General features: G+C 43.3%; 1 protein-coding gene across 21 annotated transcripts in view; it reads right to left on the bottom strand.

Moving 5' to 3' along the window:
* Positions 1-7,831: 7,831 nt before the first annotated feature.
* mpdz (multiple PDZ domain crumbs cell polarity complex component) overlaps positions 7,832-19,664 on the bottom strand; it is a 65,423-nt gene continuing 53,590 nt past the window's right edge. For 17 of the 21 annotated variants that reach the window (XM_078936156.1, XM_078936152.1, XM_078936138.1 and 14 more), the window contains 14 exons: positions 18,190-18,285; positions 17,556-17,630; positions 17,303-17,483; positions 16,489-16,634; positions 16,006-16,089; positions 15,050-15,243; positions 12,346-12,493; positions 11,045-11,131; positions 10,870-10,966; positions 10,630-10,790; positions 9,602-9,706; positions 9,405-9,487; positions 9,194-9,317; positions 7,832-9,115 (listed from right to left, as the gene is read on the bottom strand). In XM_078936156.1, coding sequence (XP_078792282.1) covers positions 8,969-9,115; positions 9,194-9,317; positions 9,405-9,487; positions 9,602-9,706; positions 10,630-10,790; positions 10,870-10,966; positions 11,045-11,131; positions 12,346-12,493; positions 15,050-15,243; positions 16,006-16,089; positions 16,489-16,634; positions 17,303-17,483; positions 17,556-17,630; positions 18,190-18,285 — 1,728 coding nt within the window. In that variant the 3' untranslated portion in view covers positions 7,832-8,968. The remainder of the gene's footprint in view (positions 9,116-9,193; positions 9,318-9,404; positions 9,488-9,601; positions 9,707-10,629; positions 10,791-10,869; positions 10,967-11,044; positions 11,132-12,345; positions 12,494-15,049; positions 15,244-16,005; positions 16,090-16,488; positions 16,635-17,302; positions 17,484-17,555; positions 17,631-18,189; positions 18,286-19,664) is intronic. The other 4 variants (XM_078936146.1, XM_078936145.1, XM_078936149.1 and 1 more) reach the window with 2 other exon arrangements.

The raw sequence follows: 19,664 nt of genomic DNA on the forward strand, positions 1-19,664 counted from the left end.
ACGTTTTTACTAGTTTGAAGCGTCATGCAACCACTTTCAATGAATATGTAAACACGTGTATTTGTGCGTTTTGGGCTTCTGTGTTCGAAACCTTCGCAGCCACGAGAGTTGAAGAAGGTTTTCAAACTCCATGTACAAAACGCACAATGAACGTAGAACTTGGACCGATCAGGGACTCGGATTTGGTTGTGACGTATGGATAGCGCCCCTTCTCTTTCATGGAAGACAGCTGTGATAGAATAACCCATTCAACCCAAAAGGAAAGCAAAACTGGATGAGTTGTTTTAATAATTCTCAGGAAAGTCAGAAGAATCTTATCTTTCCATCACAAAATGCTGCATCAGGAAATACCAGTAGTCAGAGCGGATTAACATTCCCAAGAAGGAAATGCGACTGTAAACGGCATTTTCTTTCCTGCTAAATTGCATCTCTTTCCCACGTTTGAGTTCTGCAGCTCAAGACTCCAGTAGATGCTTCGGTGAAACCCGATAGCATAAAGCCTCCGGTCTGCAAGCAGCTCAAAATAGCCGTGTCATTAGCTGACGCATCTCACGACTCCCATGATTACAGTCTTTAGCCTTTTCGGGCCTCAGCTGCGGTGATGTAATAAGCCGGAACTGATACAGGACTATGCAAAGTGACCTTAAAGGAAGTGCAGGGAACCCGTTTGCCGCTGCGCACAGGCACAGGTCGTGTCTGAATTCACTCACTACTTAGGGCACTTTGCAGGACATTCCCCATTTTGTCGGGGTGTCCAAATCTACAGATATGTCCGAATTACAAGCAATTTTTACACGCATTGGACACCATGCTCACTTACATGTGACATCATCAATTTCCCAAAGTAAAACCTTATAAACACGATCATTTTATGAATATTTCGGAATCCACTGATGAAAACTAGGATGACTTAATAAAATGATCAAATACCTTGTTTTTTTTTTCTACATATAAAATCATTAAAAGGCAACCCATTGAGGTCGATATTCCCCAATCTAGTGAGCATTGATGCACACTGTTTTTTGCAAAAACTTCTGGGAAATTTCTAGAACACTCGATTTTGAAATTTAGACAGATTTACAAAATGAATAACGCACTTTATAGTTCACTGTCGCTACCCAATCTGTAACAGCTACACAATAGGTCCTCACATTTCCTCACATGCGGAAGTTAAGTAATTTGAATTAGATTATCTCCTTTAATTCTTTATTTTTTTGGAGTTTTTTTTTTTTTGTAATTTATTAATAAATAATTAAAATTAGTGTCGGTAAGTAGCGATGTACACTGGGAAGTAAACTATCAGTTAACAAAACAGAAGAAGAAAACATTTATATTCCTTTGCAGGGTCGTGTAGTCCTGATCCTTACCAAATTGTTTTTTCTTCCATTTTTTTTTTTTTTTTTGCCAACACAGAAATAACCATTTTCATTATTACAAACATTTTACGAGGTCTTTATTGTTATTACCATCCAAAGAGATGCTAAAATGCTGAAATGCGGACAAATGGGGAAGTAGATTGTGTTTCTGAAGTAGATAGAATAGTGAAAAATAACAAATTTGGACCATTGACTGTAAAGAGGAACTGGAGTGAGTGACCTCTTCCTCCTGGTGACCTCTTCCTCCTTCCAAAACAGGAAGTACACACTGTACACAAGCCAAAATCCCAAAGTCTACACAGAAATAAACAGCTTTTACTCAAAAATTCTATTTGTTAGAATAATTATTCTTGCTCTGATACTTTTTTGCCTCCAAGGCACTTTAACACTGGGAGTGGGGTCATCTAGACCCACTAGACAGTGCGCTAAACCTTTTTTCTTCAATGATTTGTGATCTTCACTGGTGTCCATGGATTACATGAAATCCTCTTCACCTTTATCCACCTTTGTCACGGTAGGGGGAACACGTCAATTTAAGGATCGGGTCATCTGGACCCCATAAACTAGCACAAGGGTATTAACATCTTGCTAATCCTAATTTTTTTTATTATATTTTTTTCTGTATCGCAAGTTGTAAACTGACCAATCAGATGCCTCAATGAGAGTATGTGGTGCCCACTTGCCCCCCACTGCGAGCGTTTGACTGACCTCCAACAAGCTTACTCCTGATTGGCAACAGTAGTTGCCCTAGAAACCAACTCACACACAGTCGTCTGGCTCCAAATAGCGGCGCCCATATCGCAAAATAAAAAATAAAAATAAAAAACTGGCAACTGAATTGGCTTCATTTCCCTGGACACCCGCTCTGTCCAGTTCTGTATACAATCCATGATTTGGACACAATGTACTCTTCCAGAATCCAGTTGCCTGGAAGTTTCCCAGAAGTCTCTGCGAAAAACCAGTGTGCATCGCGTTTGAAAGATTTTTTTTCATAAATAGTCTTTGTAAAATGTTTACATTTATTCTTTTTTTACTTTAGGAAACGATTGACGTCATATTTGCCGTTTAAAATAAGTTGTGAGCATGTGTCCGCATTACGTTAAAATCCACGGTACTTGGTAGTCTGGCACTATACGGTCTTCTAGGGGTTGGGGATTAGTGAGTTCTGACACTTGAGAGCCGCAGAAGCCTGTAATCAGCACAGGGACGACTAAACTTTTAATGGAAGTGCTTGCCGTCCCTTCGACAGTAGAGCATGTGCTCTACTGTCTGTGTAAACACACTCCTCACCCATTAACCCATCAGTTGTGCAAACAACTGAAGCCGGGGAGGTCACCTGACGCCACATGATGTCATTCCGGTGACTGCAGCAGCTCATTTCAACCGTCGGACAATCGGGATACGTCCGGATGGGCTTAATGTACATGAGAAGTAAGGATTTCCATGAGATTATGTCAAAAGTGTGTAGGAAACACTTGTTTTAGAGGCACAAGACACCAATAATTGCAAGATTTGCTCATTCAATGTGGCCTAGTCTGAGATTACCAGCTAGATTGACTTTCATCAGCCGCTGGGATCAGGCGCTTTACAGTCTAACAAGCCTCTTCCTTTGCATTCCAGCTGCCAATTATTCATCCAGATAAAGGTTTCTGGGATTTGTCATATCTGTCTGGAGTCGTACCCGACAGTCGCAGCATTGTGTTGACAGTTAAAGAGCAACCAATGTGTGCAGACTCACACAATGGAGAGGCCTGTTTGTGCCTGTGATGCGCTAATCTTTCTGACAGGTATGCAAAGACTTGAGGCAATAGAGTCACCTTGCATCAGGATCAAATGATTAACCTTTTTTTTTCTTTTTTCTTTTTTGGTGCAGCTATCTTCTCTGCTTTTAGAGGGAAAGTCTTGCCCGCACATGCGGACCGGTTTGTCTGAAGGGAAGAATCGGGCACCGCCGCCAACGCCACGGCGGATATACAATTCTGAGCGCTGGTTGTGTACACAAGAAAGAACAGGAGCTCTCAGGACAAAAGAGGCGCAGACATGTGGATTTAGTGTCAGTTAAAGCAGATACATGTTGATTTAACACTATTCAGGGGATGGGAAACTAATAAATGATGAAACGATCTCTTTTAAAAGCTCAATTTTTCTGCAGGTGATCAATAAGTCTTTGTAGTCAGTCAATCATGAGTTTCATGGTAGTCCAGGTTGTAACCCGCCTTTGCCTGAACAATAGTAGGGATAGGCTCCAGCAACCTCATTCAGATAAAAATGGTGTTTTTGGTGTTTTTAGCATGATCTTGTGGCGTTTTTCGTTGAAAAACGATCGAATTTGTAACGTAGAAAATACAAGCTCTTTGCTCTGCTCGATTTGCAGACGACTAGGTTCATGTAGGTCTTTGTTTTGCTCATCTGAGCATCAGGCTGAAAACTGTAAGGCTGCTTGCCGTTTTTGTTGCACCGACAATGTTAGGGTGGGGGTGCGAGGGGCTGTAAGCTCGTGGGAGAGAGTGTAAACAGAGAGCTCTCAGAAATGTTCAGGGGAGGAAGGTGGCGTTGCCCAAGAGTCTCGGCTTCAACTCAGAGGTGAATTTCTGCTGAACTCCAGCTGCTCTGCAGAAACTATGTCCTAGTGAACAACAGATTTTTTTTCATCTTTTTTTTTTCATTTTGGCTAAAAAGTGCATAATCGTATTTAAAAGGACACTGGAAATGCTTTTACAGTAGATCAAAAGTTGACCAGAGCAGGATGCACAACAAATTTGGATAAAAATATAGTATCTATAATGATTTAAAAGGAGAATGAATTTCTAAAATGCCTAAATAATGAACAAAACTTAAACAGCAAATGATTTCTGTAAAAGGAATGAACCTGTGGAACAACTTATTCACAAAAATACAAAATTGAATACAAATTACATTAAACAGATAATTTATAGCACTAAAAGTATTGATTAAAATGTGCATAAATACAACTATCTTCAACAATATTAGCTTTTAAATTAGTATAATATTTTTTTTTCTTTTGATGAGAACTCTTTGTTGTTTTTGGTTCTGATTAATTAACCCTTGTGCTATCCTAGGCACTTTAACATTGGGAGTTGGGTCATCTAGACCCACTAGACAGTGCTCTGAACCTTTTTTCTTCAATGATTTGTGATCTTCACTGGTGTCCATGGATTACATGAAATCTTTCCACCTTTATCCACCTTTGTCATGGTAGGGAGAACATGTCAATGTAAGGGGGGGTCATCTAAGATAGCACAAGGGTTGAAAGAATAAATGCTCCCTTTTCATTTATTAATTGTAATTCCTTTTATTTTCAAGTTTTGCTTATGAGTAATTTTCTTTTAACCCTTGACTTCTGAATGCATTTCCAGCTTTGAATTAAATATTTCACTTATTGTATGTTTTTGCTTTCCAGTAAAAGCTAAAATAAACTGATTTTGAAGCAGTCAAGGCGGTTAAACTAAAGAAAAAGCAGAAACGGCTGAACTGTGCTGCTCACTGAACCCTGGTTTACCCCCCCAGCGGCTGTGGTGGCATCCCGCTGGGCAAGTTTGTCTTTCATTTACACTCCGTGAGCGATAAGCTCTTATTTTGGCGGATCTGCCATGAGTCATGAGGACAAAGTGTGAGATGTTTGAACAGATGAGTCGCAGTTTCCATTTCAAACAGCCGTTTCTCAGGCGATGTGATGTCACGTTCTCCAAACCTTCAAGGTGTTTCCAGGAGGCAGATCCCAGGCGCGTTTTTTTTTTAAAGGAGACTCGGGTCAATGTCTGCAACCCAACACTTGAGGTTAAGCGTGTTTGATCCCCTATCTGACAACAGCAGCCAAGCTTTGTTTGAACCGAGCATGCTCTCCTGAACCTGGAGGAAGTCTGCTGACCTTTGACCCCTTTTCTGGGGCCGCCTCGACAACAGGTGCATTGAGGGAAAGCTCAGCTGTCGGGTGCAGATGGGAGCTGGACAGGCAGCCGAGGGGAACAGGAGTCAAAGTCCCTCCGGAGAGAGCCCTCCTCATCCAGCCCACCGACTCCGAACGACTCTCCAAGCTCATTAGACGCAGCAGTTGCGGCTGCGGTGCAGCTGCGCCCGTCTGCGCGCAGACACATGGGACGCTGTCTGTCTTTTCTTTCTGTCCGGACTTTGTGAAGTCTGCAGCGTCAACGAGACGCCACTCCAGTAAAACCGCGCAGAGCTGTTTGGCATTTCCCCATAAATCATGTTCTCCATCGACTTGAAGGAAGAGGAAGGAATTCAGTTCCCCTCCCAGACAGAAACCGATCCGGCGGATGTGATGTGTGGAGCAGCAGCTGGAGCAGTCGGCCTGGAGTCCACGTCGCTCATTCGCCAGCGTCTATGGTCACGCTTAAAGTCGAACAGGTTTACTCAGAGGATTTATGCTACAGAGGGAACAGCTTTGCTTTAATAGCTCCATAACTGAGATAAAAGGGCATTTGTAAACAGACAGTGGTCCCTCGCTATACGTTGCAGATTTCTTTATGGAAACTCCAAATCTTATTTATTTGAGCGGCTGTGGTGCAGCGGTAGGGCTGCATGTTCGATTCCCGCCTTGCACGCCCATGTGTCAAAGTGTCCTTGGGCAAGACACTGAACCCCACCCTGCCTCTGGTGGGAGGTTGGCACCAGTGTTCGGCGGCGGAGCCGCCATCAGTGTGTGAATGTGTGTGTGACTGGGTCTGAGACTGTAAAGCGCTTTGGGCCTTCGAAAGAGGGTAGAAAGCGCCATTTAACCCTTGTGCTATCTTAGATGACCCCACCCTTACATTGACGTGTTCTCCCTACCATGACAAAGGTGGATAAAGGTGGAAAGATTTCATGTAATCCATGGAAACCAGTGAAGATCACAAATCATTGAAGAAAAAAGGTTCAGAGCACTGTCTAGTGGGTCTAGATGACCCAACTCCCAATGGTAAAGTGCCAATAGGATAGCACAAGGGTTAAGTATACACCATTTACCATTTTATTTCTCTCTGTCTTTTTTTACATTCTGCATCCTGATTGGCTAGAGACCTTGCGAGTCAAACTCTTCCGTGGCCTGTCTCCTGTACAGAATGCGTTCAGCTTCCCAGAGTCACAAAAACCTTCGTCACAATCAAATCTCTGTTTTCATTCTATAACACTGGACTTTTTCTGCAAAGTCTTGAACGTTGAGAGTTTTGACAAGAGAGAAAAATGTGAAAATGTCCATCTCTGTCTGAGAAAAAGCTACAAAGTGTGGAGTGAGACGTTTTAAACATCTAAAATATTTAAATTTTTAAATAAAAAAATAAATAAAAAAAGAAACAAGTCGACGCACAGATTTCGTCTCTCGCAAGGTTATTTTTTAAAGAAAACTACCGTAATAAACGTTAACTGTCAGCAGTCATCCATATTTCTACAACAATGCCAGATGTTTTAAGGCTGTAAAACTCCTCACTACACGCTTTGGACACTTTTCTACAAACATTTTTTTCCCCTCCAAACTTTATTTTTTTTTTGTAGAAATTGTATAAAATCTCCATCAAATCACAGATATTATTTAAAATTAAGGTACATTTGCACAATTTTCTTTAAATAAATAAATAAAAGAGCTGAAAACCAAACCAAAAAAACAGAACGAACAAAAGCAACCACAAAAAAAAGACACACAAAACCGCACCAACCGTTAAAGCTTTGGAAAATATTTCTACACACATTTCCACTCTTTTCTCCCTTGTTTAAACTCTCAAACACGTCCATTATTATAGAACAATCAAAGATTACTGCCAATTTGGCAAAGTATGGCGCACAGAAGACACGGCACAGATGAGACTGACAAAACTCTGCAGCCAATCAGGATGCAGAATACAATGCACTGTAGTGAAAGAAAATGATGCAAAATCGGACTGAAAAGAAATCTTAAAACTGCGAAGTCGCGAACGGTGATCTGTGTTATAGGGACGGGCCTCTGTATATAAATAGATGTAGGGAATATGTTGTCAACTCTGTCTCTAAAATATTCGGATTGACATCATAGCTTTAGCACCAGTGTTGACACTCTTTAAGCTTTTCTTCAAGCCCTGCACTGATCTGCAACACTTTCATAGCTATAAGGTGTTGCAGATCGGTTCAACACTGACAGGAAGAGCTGCTTTCGTCTGCGGATCGCGTTAACGGTTCAACAGTTCCGGTACGTTACTCAGGCGTCACGGGCGACGTCTACGGTGTTAAGGTGGTCTAAAAGCAAACGTCTCTGGAGCCAGGTGTGCTTCACCACAGGAATCCTTTTTTGAACGTGCTTCAACCCGGCATTCCGCATTTAAAAAAGACGTAACAAACCACCTCAACATAAGCCAGCAGAATGTAGAAGCGATCATTGACTTACTTCCCTGGTGTTACCATCGGTCAGTGCACACTTTGGAAAAAAACATGTTTGGTTCTTTGTTTGATGTAAAAACAGACAAACAAGAAGCGAGTTCAAAGGTCACTTTTAATAAATTCAGTGTTAACAGACAAGATAGAGTCCAAGTGGCAGCACTAGGGAGGAGATAATACAGAGAACGTCTTACTTTGCCCTTAAACCACACAACTCCTACCATAAGGCCGTGACACACAGCCACTATTTACGCTTATTGCATGGATAACCATTGGTCATACGTGATTAAAAAACGTGAAAAAAGTTCGTCTTTATGTGAAAATTTCACAGATGTATCGTGAATGAACCACCTTAAAACCATGGAAGAAGTAGGAATAAACCAGAATAGAACACCTACATCAATGTAGAACATAAACTTTGTGTTATTCTTTCACTGTTTGTTTGCAATTCATCAGTGATTTGTGCGTTAATTACGCAGTTTGAACATATGTGTAAACAAGTTACACATTGGCGGTGCGTGAAAAGTCCGTTAGACGCCACAAATTTGCAAATGCATTTAGCAAAAAATCAGGCACAATTGTGTAAGATTTACGTAATAATTGCGCCTAAACTACGTCAAAAATGAGTAAATATTCTAAACCCACCCAAAATTTTGAACAGCTTAAAACCAAATTCGCGTAAAGACCCGTCGGCCAAAACCCTCGACGGACATCTGCGCACATCGACGGAAGACGAACGCAAGAAACACGTATGACTTACCTAGAACCCGCGTGTATCACGGAAAACCGAAATTTCCTGCGTGGAAAATGAGCAAGGTGTACTTCTAGAGGCTGTGTGACACGGCCTTCACCGTCTTCACATGGAGCGAGCGTTTTGGGCAAACGTCACGGTCCAACTGAGCCTGGGTCACAGTTTTCCATCCATGAAGCGAACATCAATTCTTTAAAAAAATACTGACATTTAGTTTTTTATTCTTAAATGAGCTTTAGCAGCGCTATATTTCTTAAACTGATCGCGAACTCCAAGAACACACCTCCTCCTTCAGACCAGTGTTGACACGCTGTGCAATAACAACACAACACTTCAGTCCAGTGTCATGGAATGCTTCACAGTGACCTTCATCCGTGACCTTCTACTCCTAGTAGGTTTTCCTGCATCAGTGTTTCGTATCACGACCTCGCGTTTTGGTCTTTTTTCAGACGATGGCGTGCGCGTGCGTCTGCGGCGGCGTCTATGACAGCACGGTGAGCGTGACGGTCCCCTTGGTCCTTTTCAGGATGCCGACGGCCTCTTCGTGGGTGACTCCTTCCAGGGTCTGCCCGTTGACGGCGATGATCTGATCTCCGCGCTTCAGACGGCCATCCTCCGCAGCCGCCCCCTGGAACCCCGCCGTTTGGATTAACGTGGCGCCCTTTTTCGCGCAAAGACGGAACGGTTCGCGGGCACCGCCACTTACCTTCCCGAAGACGGTTTTGACGTAAATGGGCAGGTCGCCGTGCGGACTGCCGTGGCCCCCGACGATACTGAAGCCGAGTCCGTCGGGTCCTCTTTCCAGAGTGATGGTCTTGTACTGGGGAGGGCTGAAGGTGGAAAAAAAGGGCGGGGGGCGGTTAGGGAGTCCGGAAAACCAAGCTGTCCGTTTGACACACGATGAAAGGCGTCGGTACCCGATATCGTCCTGGAAGATGCAGCTGGGGGTCAACTGTTCCTGAGAGGGTCCCGTCACGGTGGAGTCGCCACCCGCTACCACCTTGCGTGAGTGTGAACACAAACTGTTTTAGCATTGGCAGGAACTGACAGCAGAGTGGCTCTGTGTGTGTGTGTGTGTGTGTGTGTGTGTGTGTGTGTGTGTGCTCGCTGAGACCTGCAGCTGTATTGTGCCTGGGGTGTTCTTGAGCAGCGTGACAGCCTGCGAGTGGCTCATGCCTTCGGCCGAGGTGCCACAAATGCTGACGATTCTGTCTCCCACCTAAAAAAAACGAAAAATAAAAAATAAAAAACAGCATGGGGGGGGGGGGCGGGGAGGATAACTAAAAGAAGTGTCAAAGACCTGGTGCAAAAGTCGTTTTTCCGGTCCGGTATTTTGAGCACTATAATGGACCCATAAAATACACTGTGCAAAACCGTCCCAACCATCGAAGATTCGTGTCAATTTGGCAAAGTATGGCGTACAGAAGACACGGCACACCGGAGACTGATTGACAAAACTCTGCAACCAATCAGGACGCAGAATACAATGCACTGTAGAGAAAGAAAATGATGCCAAATTGGACTGAAAAGAAACTTGAAACTGCAAAGTGCAAAGCCACAAAGTTAGCTTAAAAAAAGAATTTCTATTGACCTGCTGCCGCTCTGCAGAAACTATGTCCTAGAAAACAACACAAGTTTGGGGATTTTGGCTAAAAACGACATCATCCTAATCAAAAGACCACTGGGAAATGGATCAAAGGATGAGTCTCTTTATATGTTTTTAAGAAAAATGTTGCCCTGGTTCAGCATCGGCACCGGATAAAATCCAAACATCTCATGAGTAAAAGTCTGAAAAACCTCACAGAGGCTTAATTATTCCGGGGTTGACGGGGTTTGGATCTATTCAAAGGATGAATTAAAGAACAAATCCACTATTGAAGCTCAGCCGACTCCCTTCACTGAGCCTCTTTGTGAACTGTCCGCTTTAGCGCAGGACTGCAGCATTTATCAGCATGTTAGCCGCGCCTATTGTCCTCCTCCAGTCTTTGTCCGACAGACTTGAAGTTGTTTACTTCTGACCTTCGGGAGGCGTCCGACTTTTACTTCCGTCCCCGTGACACGTAGCTCGCATTTTTTTTGGTTTTCAAATGAGAAACTTTGTTTTGCCTTTGTTCAGGGAGAGGGATAGATGAACGGCCTCACCTTCAGCTGGGTCTGAGCCGCCAGCCCGACGGGGTTCATCATGGCGATGAAGATGGGGATGTCGCCCAGAGGGCTGCCCACGCCGCCCGCGATGCTGATGCCCAGAGAGTCGCTGGGACCTTTGGTCAGCTCCACTGTTCTGACGTCCTGATGCTCTGCAGCTGAAAAGGTTTCCAAAGGATTCTTTACCGCACCGACACAGATGAGGATCATGGTGACGATCCGTTTCTTGGTACTCACCATCCTGAGCTGGGCTTTGCTTTTCAGAGTCACAGAGAAGGTTTCCGGAGTCGGAACTCGACGGACGAGCCACTTTGGAGCTGCCGGATTCACTTATCTGCAAAAGTGTGAGGATTTCGACGCCTTAACAAACCAAAACTGTTATTTTGTACCTGGGAGATTCTCAGCACGGTACCTGACTGCTCTGGGACAGCCGTCTTTCAGAGTGGAACGGGCCCGCTTTAAACCTCCCCACCTCCAGCTTGATGGGTCCGATGCAGCACTGCGACACAAACGCATCGCCGTCATTCTAGCGTTTCAGATCAATCCTCCCGACGCACCGCGGGAGCCGACTCCCGGGCTAAAACCAGTATCCCGACTATAGGATATTCCCGTTCCGCTACTGAAAATTTGAGTATGATCATTTGCGACATCCGAGATCAGATTTGCGATCTTTTTAAATATAGTTGAGTGTAATAAGCGACATTCAGGCACCATAATTATCGCTCTAAAATGCAGAATAATGTCGGATTACCACTACTGTCAACAAAAGTCAATACATCTTCCAAGTAATAATTTATATTGTCATGTGCTTTTATTAATTTTTGTGTTGTTCAGCACTTTGATGAACCTCTGTTTAAAGTGCTTTATAAATAAAGTTGAGTTGAATTTTTGTCTTTCAAAATCTTTGTTTTTGCTTTTTTTATGGTCTGATGATTCTGATCTGTTCTAAATAAAGGTAAAAATTAAGATATTTACTCATCCAGTAAAAACGACATATGTAACCATGTGCTATCCTAGGTACTTTAACATTGGGAGTTGGGTCATCTAGACCCACTAGACAGTGCTCTGAACCTTTTTTCTTCAATGATTTGTGATCTTCACTGGTGTCCATGGATTACATGAAATCTTTCCACCTTTATCCACCTTTGTCATGGTAGGGAGAACACGTCAATGTAAGGGTGGGGTCATCTGGACCCCATAGGATAGCACAAGTGATATAGCTACCATAAGGCCAGCACAATATATCGCAAATTTATCATTATCACAATATCAAGCTGTGCAATACGCATATCGCAAAGTCGGCGAAAATTGCAATAACCTTAAATGTGCTAAAACGATCTTAAGGCAGCTTGGAGTATTTAACGAATCAAATAAATCAATTAATGCATTTGACCAATCTGATGGAACTCTTTGATGTTAGATGTTATGCAGACTCATTTGGGGTATAATTTAATTTAAATGTATTATTTAAATCAAACTGTTGCAGTGAAACGGAAACGATTTTTTTGGTTCTTTTGCTATTTGTATCGCGGGTTATACTGTCATCGCAATATTGATCACTGATATCTCAAATCGCGAGTTTTCCTCACATCGTGCAGTCCTTGCTACCATTGAAACGTAACATATGAAATCGTAAGAATTGTGGTCTGTTCGGTGAATCATTGTGAATGGGATCACCGTCTCAATAAGGATCCATAGCTATGGGAGGCTGACCTTGAGAAGGGCAGCTACCGCCTCCTGAGTGGCCGACCGGACATCTTCGCCGTTTACCGACAGGATTTGGTCGCCCTGCAGCAGGCGGCCGTCGGCGTCGACCAGGCCTCCGCTCACAATGTCTGACACGAAGACTCCCGTGTCGTTCCTGTGGGATAACGGGGAGGAAAACATTCACGAGGACAGCAAGCTACCAGCTTTATCGATGCAGTGCCCGTCTTCAAGTAAGGGATGTTTCCTTTGCAAACCTCACTGGTGACTGCTCGTCTAATTTCTCCCATTTTAGTAGAAGTGTGAGCGGAAGCAGAGGAGCAAAACTACTCACTCCCATGCAGGCCACGGTGCCAGAGATCCTTGGCTGTGACGAGGCCTCACCACTAACTGCTGGGCTGAACTTTCCTTCTGGAGCCTCCATTCCGTTTTTTTTTCTCCCACAAATGCACCACAACCACAAACGTTGAGCAGCTATCATTGGATTTAACCTCTACACCCGACTTGAACCTCCGAGTTGAAACATTTTGTAAACATCTGAGGCACCCGCTCCCTTTGAATGTTCCATTTTAAATACACGTGTGGAGGAACGCACCGCCGCCATTGTTTACTTTCGGTAGGCACAGCTGAAATTACAGGGCAACAGCTGGAGCGCAGCGGGAAAATAGCGTTTGAAGCAGGTAGACGACAATAGAAGCGTGACTTCATCTGATGACATCTCCAACCCAACAGCTTCTGCAGACCCCCCCTGTAATCCAAACAATTGGAACCACCCACAGGGTGAAACACTGAGGTCGATGACGCAATCCGACCCCTTAACCCTTGAGTGTTGAGCAGCAGAGAGGCATAGTTTTAGAAACTTTGTTGGGTTTGATCCCGCAACCTCCCACTCTAAGAGCGGACGCTCTACCAAAAGGCCACAATTCAGGTTCTAAGGAACCAAAAAAAGTGCAAATGTTCTGGATTTATGGACAAACAGTCACAGTGAGGGTTCTATGAAAAAGGAAGTACACACTACTCTCTTACACTATCTAATACACACTTTTTATACATTTATTAATAAAGTAAATATTGTTTTTAAAAAGTGTTTACATATGTTTTACCTGTGTTTCCGAGATCTGCATTTGGAAATTTGGATTAAAAAAGGAAAAACAGTTAAACTTTTGAAAAAACTGGTAGATATGTGTTTTGTTTTGTTTTTTATCTGGCAAGTATCAAGCATGACTGACTTTGGTTTGTTCCATTTGGTTTTGGATTGTTTAGTCTATTGAATTGTAGTACTTTTCAATAGTTTTTTACATTTTCATTAGTCTGTGTCATAGCCTGGTTGATTTGATTTATTGATTTATTTCAAGTATTTTAGTCAAAGCAATAAAGAATTTACACATATTTATCAAACTCATTACCGAAATTATGAAATGCATAGATTAAAAAGACAGAAAAAAACACAAAAAAAAACCGTCCTTAAATCACTTTTGCTTAATTAAATACAGTGATCATTTACTAAAGTATAAGTAAAGTTTGATTTAAGGTTCACTAACATAAAGTTTACGTAACTTTACGAAAAGTTAGTAACATAAAGTTTACTGAACTTTACTTAACGTTAGTAGCATAAAGTTAATGTAATATTACGTAAAGTTAGTAATATAAAGTTTACTTAACTTTTCATAAAGTTAGTAATATAAAGTTTACGTAACTTTATGTAAAGTTAGTAACGTGACGAACAAAAGGTTTACTAATGTAAAATGTTGCATAACGCTGCAAAGTCGCTATTCTCGGTGACAGAATTTGCCTATTTATGTTAATTGTGTAAAAGGTGAAAGAGCTAAGGTTAGTTAGTACGGCGGTCGAAAGACTGTCAACACTGTAGCTAACATTTCAGTGTCACAGAGTTAACCTGGTGACCAACATCTGATAACTGTGAACTGGCTGTAAATTCAAAAGATTGTGGTCAATAAGCAGGTCAGAAAACTAGATGGGTTCTTTATTCCATACAGTAACTTAGCCATCCATCTTCCTCCGCTTACAGTAACTTAGCATTGGGGTTGTCTCTAACGCTAACATTCCATAGCATCTGTTTTAGCAATGTGCTAACATGACAACAAATGCGTCCGTAGAACAAACACTTTCATGTTGTACCTTTGTAAACTATGAGGGGAAAAAAACGGTTGCCTTGGAAACACAACCCTGATCTGGAGCTCGTATTTCGATCATGTGACTTCCGTCTCCAGAGTTTTGTTTACAGCCACGTAGATATAAAACTACTAATAGTCTTGGAAAAAGACGGGACGCCGGGAAGAATCGAGTTTTCAGTGAAAAGCATACATCTGTTAGTTTGTAATTATCGGATACATTAGAAAATCATCAAATATATTCTTGTTTTTCGTGTGGCCATTTTCGTAAACATCCCGTTAGTAAATGAGCTAGCCTTCTATTCTTATTGATTAGTGCTCCTATTGAGTAATATCGCTCCCTTATGGGCAGCTGGTTGAACTGTGCAACATTTTTTTTGGTCTCAAAAGTGGTGTGTGAAAGCAACTCAAATAAAGTCAAATGAAGGAATGATGAAGTATGACATTCCAGAAAAAGTACTACATTACTAATACTGGGGAAAAAGTACTTTTTATTATTTAAAGTAAAAGCTTGTTTCTCACCCCTAAAAACAAATATCTCTGGAGCAGACAAACGATCTCACACTGTAAATATTTCTCACCTCCTGCCAACTATACTGAGGCCCAGGCCCTGGCCGGGTTTTTTGTGCAGCTCCACATCGAAGGAGTCCCACAAGTCTTCCTCCTTGTACTGGCCTTCATCCCTGAAGACTGTCAGCCGGACCCTCTGCGGGGTTTGCCGCAGCACGTTGATGGCGTCGTCGTGGCTGGCTGCTCGCAGGTCAATACCGTTCACCTGACAGATGAGAAGAAAACTGTTTCATTACGGTGGAACTCTTCCCTAAAATGTCCTTTTAGGGTTTTATTTTTTTCTTCCTGCTAGTTTAAAAGAAAGATAGCTATGAAATAAAAAAGCTTTAACCCTTTAACCTCTGCACGACTGCTGAGATCATAACTGTTCTCTCACGGGGAGAATCTTAAAACCTGATTTATTCTAAATTAACACATGAAAGGAGGAAGACGGCGCTAGCTTTCAGCCGGGACACGCAGAGCGCCGTCTTCCAGCAGATAATGGTGGGAAACTGCTCTGTTCACGCCGCCGCTCTGACCCGATCTTTCAAACGCGCCGGCTCGGCTCGTAGACACAAATGAATAGAAGAAGGCAATTAAGTCATAATAGTGTGTGAGCCTTTCAGTTCAGGTCTACTGACCTGGCTACAATAACTCCACTCCTTAGCTCCGCCCACAAGAGACAAAAGCCCAAGGGTCAAAGCGAGGGCAGACGTCAGTGAAGCCTTAACTTGTGCATAAACACACGCAAGCTTTTCAAGCGTTTTTTATCCCTTCATTCCAAGAATGTTAAGTGTGGCATTTTGTCGTGATTAACGATATTTTCTTCCACTTGGATTTCTCCCATCTTAACAGTGCGGCCGTCACGCTCAGAAACCTGAGCCTGAGCGCTGAAACTCCGCAGGCGCGTGAGGCTCCTTGAAATGCGAGCGGGCCGCGTCCCTTATCTGGGTCAAATGTGCCGCCGGTTGTATAAACTTCACATCACCTCCAGGATTTGGTCTCCTGCCCACAGTCGGCCATCTTTGGAGGCTGCTCCTTCTTCGTAAACTTCATGGATAATGATGGCTCCCTGGGGAGAGAGCAGAAACAGGGATCTGCACACGGGGAAATGCTGGAGGAGAAATGAGGATGAGGAGATGGAAGGGAGAAAATGTTTAAGGGTGAATGGTTTCATTCACGGGTTTGGAGGTTGCATTCCAGGATGGCGGTGGAGCCTAAAAGCCTGAACTGAAGAAGACATAATAGATGTGAGGGTGATGGTGGGAGGAGCTAGGCCATGACAACACCACTTCCGCCGTGCTGATTTTCAGCCCTGGAAATGCTGCCTCCGAGAGAGGCATTGTGGGTGGGAAACTGTAACTCATCTGCACCTTAGCAGCTTTGTTTTTCTGTGCTTGTCAGACAAAAGGACAGCGGCGTCTGTGTTTTGTTAAAAGGAAAAAGTGGCGTTGGAGGGTTTGCGTCCTACCAGCAGGGTGTCGCAGCCTCCCACGATGCTGAGGCCCAGGCCCGTGCAGCCCTTACAGATCTCGATGGTGGTCTCACAGCCGGGGATGATGGGACAGGTCGCCGGGTCACAGGCCAAAGTGGAAGGGGTTGATGAGCGACTGAAGCCTAACCAGAAGAAAGGACAGGATGAGGTTGGATCGACTAAACTTTCGTCGTTCACTGAGATGCTACGTTCACACCGGGCTCGGCATCACGAGTTCAAGCAACCAAGTCTATGCATTTTCATTATATGCACGCTTTCGGGCTCTATGGACGCGTGACCATTGAACATGCGTTAGCCCTTGTGCTATCTTAGACGACCCCCACCCTTCCATTGACGTGTTCTCCCTACCATGACAAAGGTGGATAAAGGTGGAAAGATTTCATGTAATCTATGGACACCAGTGAAGATCACAAATCAATGAAGAAAAAAGGTTCAGCGCACTGTCTAGTGGGTCTTGATGACCCAACTCCCAATGTTAAAGTGCCTAGGATAGCACAAGGGTTAAAAGTTAAACCAGGTCAAACTTTGACCAATTAGGGACTCGGATTTAGTAGAGGCGCATGGGTAGGACCGTTTTTAATTCAAAAAAGTGCCAAGAGCTTTTTTTTCTGCTTCGACGCTTGCACCAAGCCTCTTCCTACTGTAGCTACATGCGCTAGCATCGGGTAACGACAGTCCCATGTGAACGCCATATGCTAAGGGCGCGTTCAAGAACCCACGTTCAGTCCACTCCTAAAAGCGCTGCACATACCCGGTGAGCACGTAGCATAAAATAAAACATTGGACGCACTCGCCACCGCTTCCGTCTCTGGAGTCGGGCTGGTGCTAGGCATGCTGAGTAGGCTTGTGAGGACTTCCTCGGGGCGCCCACTCTCCTGACCATCTGACTGAGAAAAGGAGAAGGAGGGAGCCTCAGCTGTGGAGAAGGTTAGCCTCACTGGACCCTTAGCTTTTCTCAGCAGGGAATTAACCTAAAGACATCCAAACGAATGATCAGCTGTGGAACTCTTCCATCTGCTTGCTGTAGTTCATTTCCAGCATACCTTATCGACCGTGTATCCCAGCACAGACACCCCGTTTACAGCCAGGAGCTTGTCCCCCGGTTTCATGCAGCCCTCCTGCAAAGGTCAAAGATCAGAATTTTCTGCATCCCTTGACTGTACATGAGAACTGGACTGAGCGACCACCCCCTCGTGTTCCAAACAGGAAGTAACTGCTGGCTCCAAGAGGCCAAAATCTCATAGACTTCTACAGAGAAAAAAAAGGCTTAGTCAGTGATTCTATTGGTCAGAACAACCGTTCTTGCTTATTGAATGGTTCAATAAAGGTCTGTTGTGCCTGGCGGCCCCCACGTCTAATTTTCACAAAGTTTGACAGATTCCCCTGAGCCCGCTCTAAAGTTGTAGGGGCGTGGCCCTCCAACAAGGTCATTCCTGGTTGCCATGGAAAAGTTTACTGAGACCGACTCTGAACAATCACTGCTCACTAACGTCATCTGGTTCCAACACGGGGACGACTGTGTCACGAAAAAATGGCGACTGAAATGATTTCATGTCGTTGGAGCCAGAAATAAGCCATTTTCTATGGCTGACATCACACCCACTCAGTCCAGTTCTCCTCTACAGTCAATGGTCTACATTAAGCGTGTGAGGACTGGGTCTTTCTGGGTATCCATACATGTCCAGAGTGGTCCGTCACTTCAGATATGCTCTGAACTTCAACTCCAGTCTCTGTGTTGCCATCAACAAACGTGATCCCAAGTCCTCCATCCCCCTGTTGGATAAAAAGACTGTTACCTGGAACCATCCCAAACAGGCAGTGAACTACATTGTTGTGCGCTGTCTTTCAGTTACAGTCTGCTGTTTGTTTGTTTGTTTTTAAATTTACTGATTAAATCTGTTTGACAAACATTTCTGGCTTTGTAGCCAACCGGGAAACACTGAATGTTGCGTTACTTATTGAATCCACTACTAAAATTTTAACTTCACTCATAAAAAATACTTCTTTCCTAGTTGTCTTTTATTTTATTCTCTACTCATGACAAATTTGTTTGTGTGTGTTTTTAAATCAACGTATTTATTTTGATAAAGGCACACATTAAAATTAGTCGCTTGTTTTTTCTAGATTTAGCAAAACTCTTCTTTTACTTTACCCCTCCACTTTGCTCAATTTTACAATACTGCTGGAGTGGGTAGAGGTAACATCAGTTGGTGTAACGCTAGCGCTAAGGGGATCAAAATAACTAACAGTTGATTCGTCTTATGCTACGTTCACACCGGGTTAGAAAACGCGCGTTTGAGCGACCGCGTTCAATGAAAAGTCTATGTAAACGCACGTTTTTGCGCGTTCAAAACTCCGGCGATCATGCGTCGCTGTACATTTTTTTAAGAACGTTTTTGGGATCTACGATCAATACACGCAATAATTGAAAGCGTGTTTGTTGAACTTTGACCAATCAGTGACTTCGATTTGGTAGTATCTGTGGCGTCTTTTTCTTAACACGAAAGTGCCAACTGTTTGTAAATCGATCGTGAAGAAGAAACTCATAACTGCGATTTGTGTAAACTAAGACTTTGAAATATCGCAATGGAACTGGGGAAGAAAATTTCACGATATTTGCAGCCCGTCGACAATTCGCACCAAGCCTGTTGCAACTGAGAGTACATGCGCTAGGATCGGGTAGCGACAGTCCTGTGTGAACACCGCATGTTAAAAGCGTGTTCAGAAAACCCCATGTTGAGCGTGTTCTTGAACGCATCACAAATGCCTAGTGTGAACGTAGTATAAGAATACCTTTAGACGAAAAAAAACAAATTGTTGACAAAGCTCCATATGATAGAATAAAAAATTATTATACCATGGTAATACTCGACTCTGATTGGCTGCTGGGTGTGCATTTAATAGTGATATTGCACACCTAAAGAGGAAGTTCCGGTCCCATAGCTTAAATGTTGTATATCACTGCGCTGGCTTCTATAAAACAAACTTTTGCTTCATCATCTGGAAAACAAGTGGTAAGCTAAAACAAGCATAGATCATCAGCATAGATATCGCTTTCCTTTGCCGCTACAGTCGAGGTTGGTGCACCACGTCACAAATAGTCTGCTTTTTGTGGAAAAAGCGATCCAAACCGAAAAAAGAACAAGAATAAA

This window comes from Oryzias latipes, chromosome 18 (assembly GCF_053564925.1).
Source record: "Oryzias latipes strain Hd-rR chromosome 18, Olatipes_Hd-rR_3.1".
NCBI lineage: Eukaryota > Metazoa > Chordata > Actinopteri > Beloniformes > Adrianichthyidae > Oryzias > Oryzias latipes.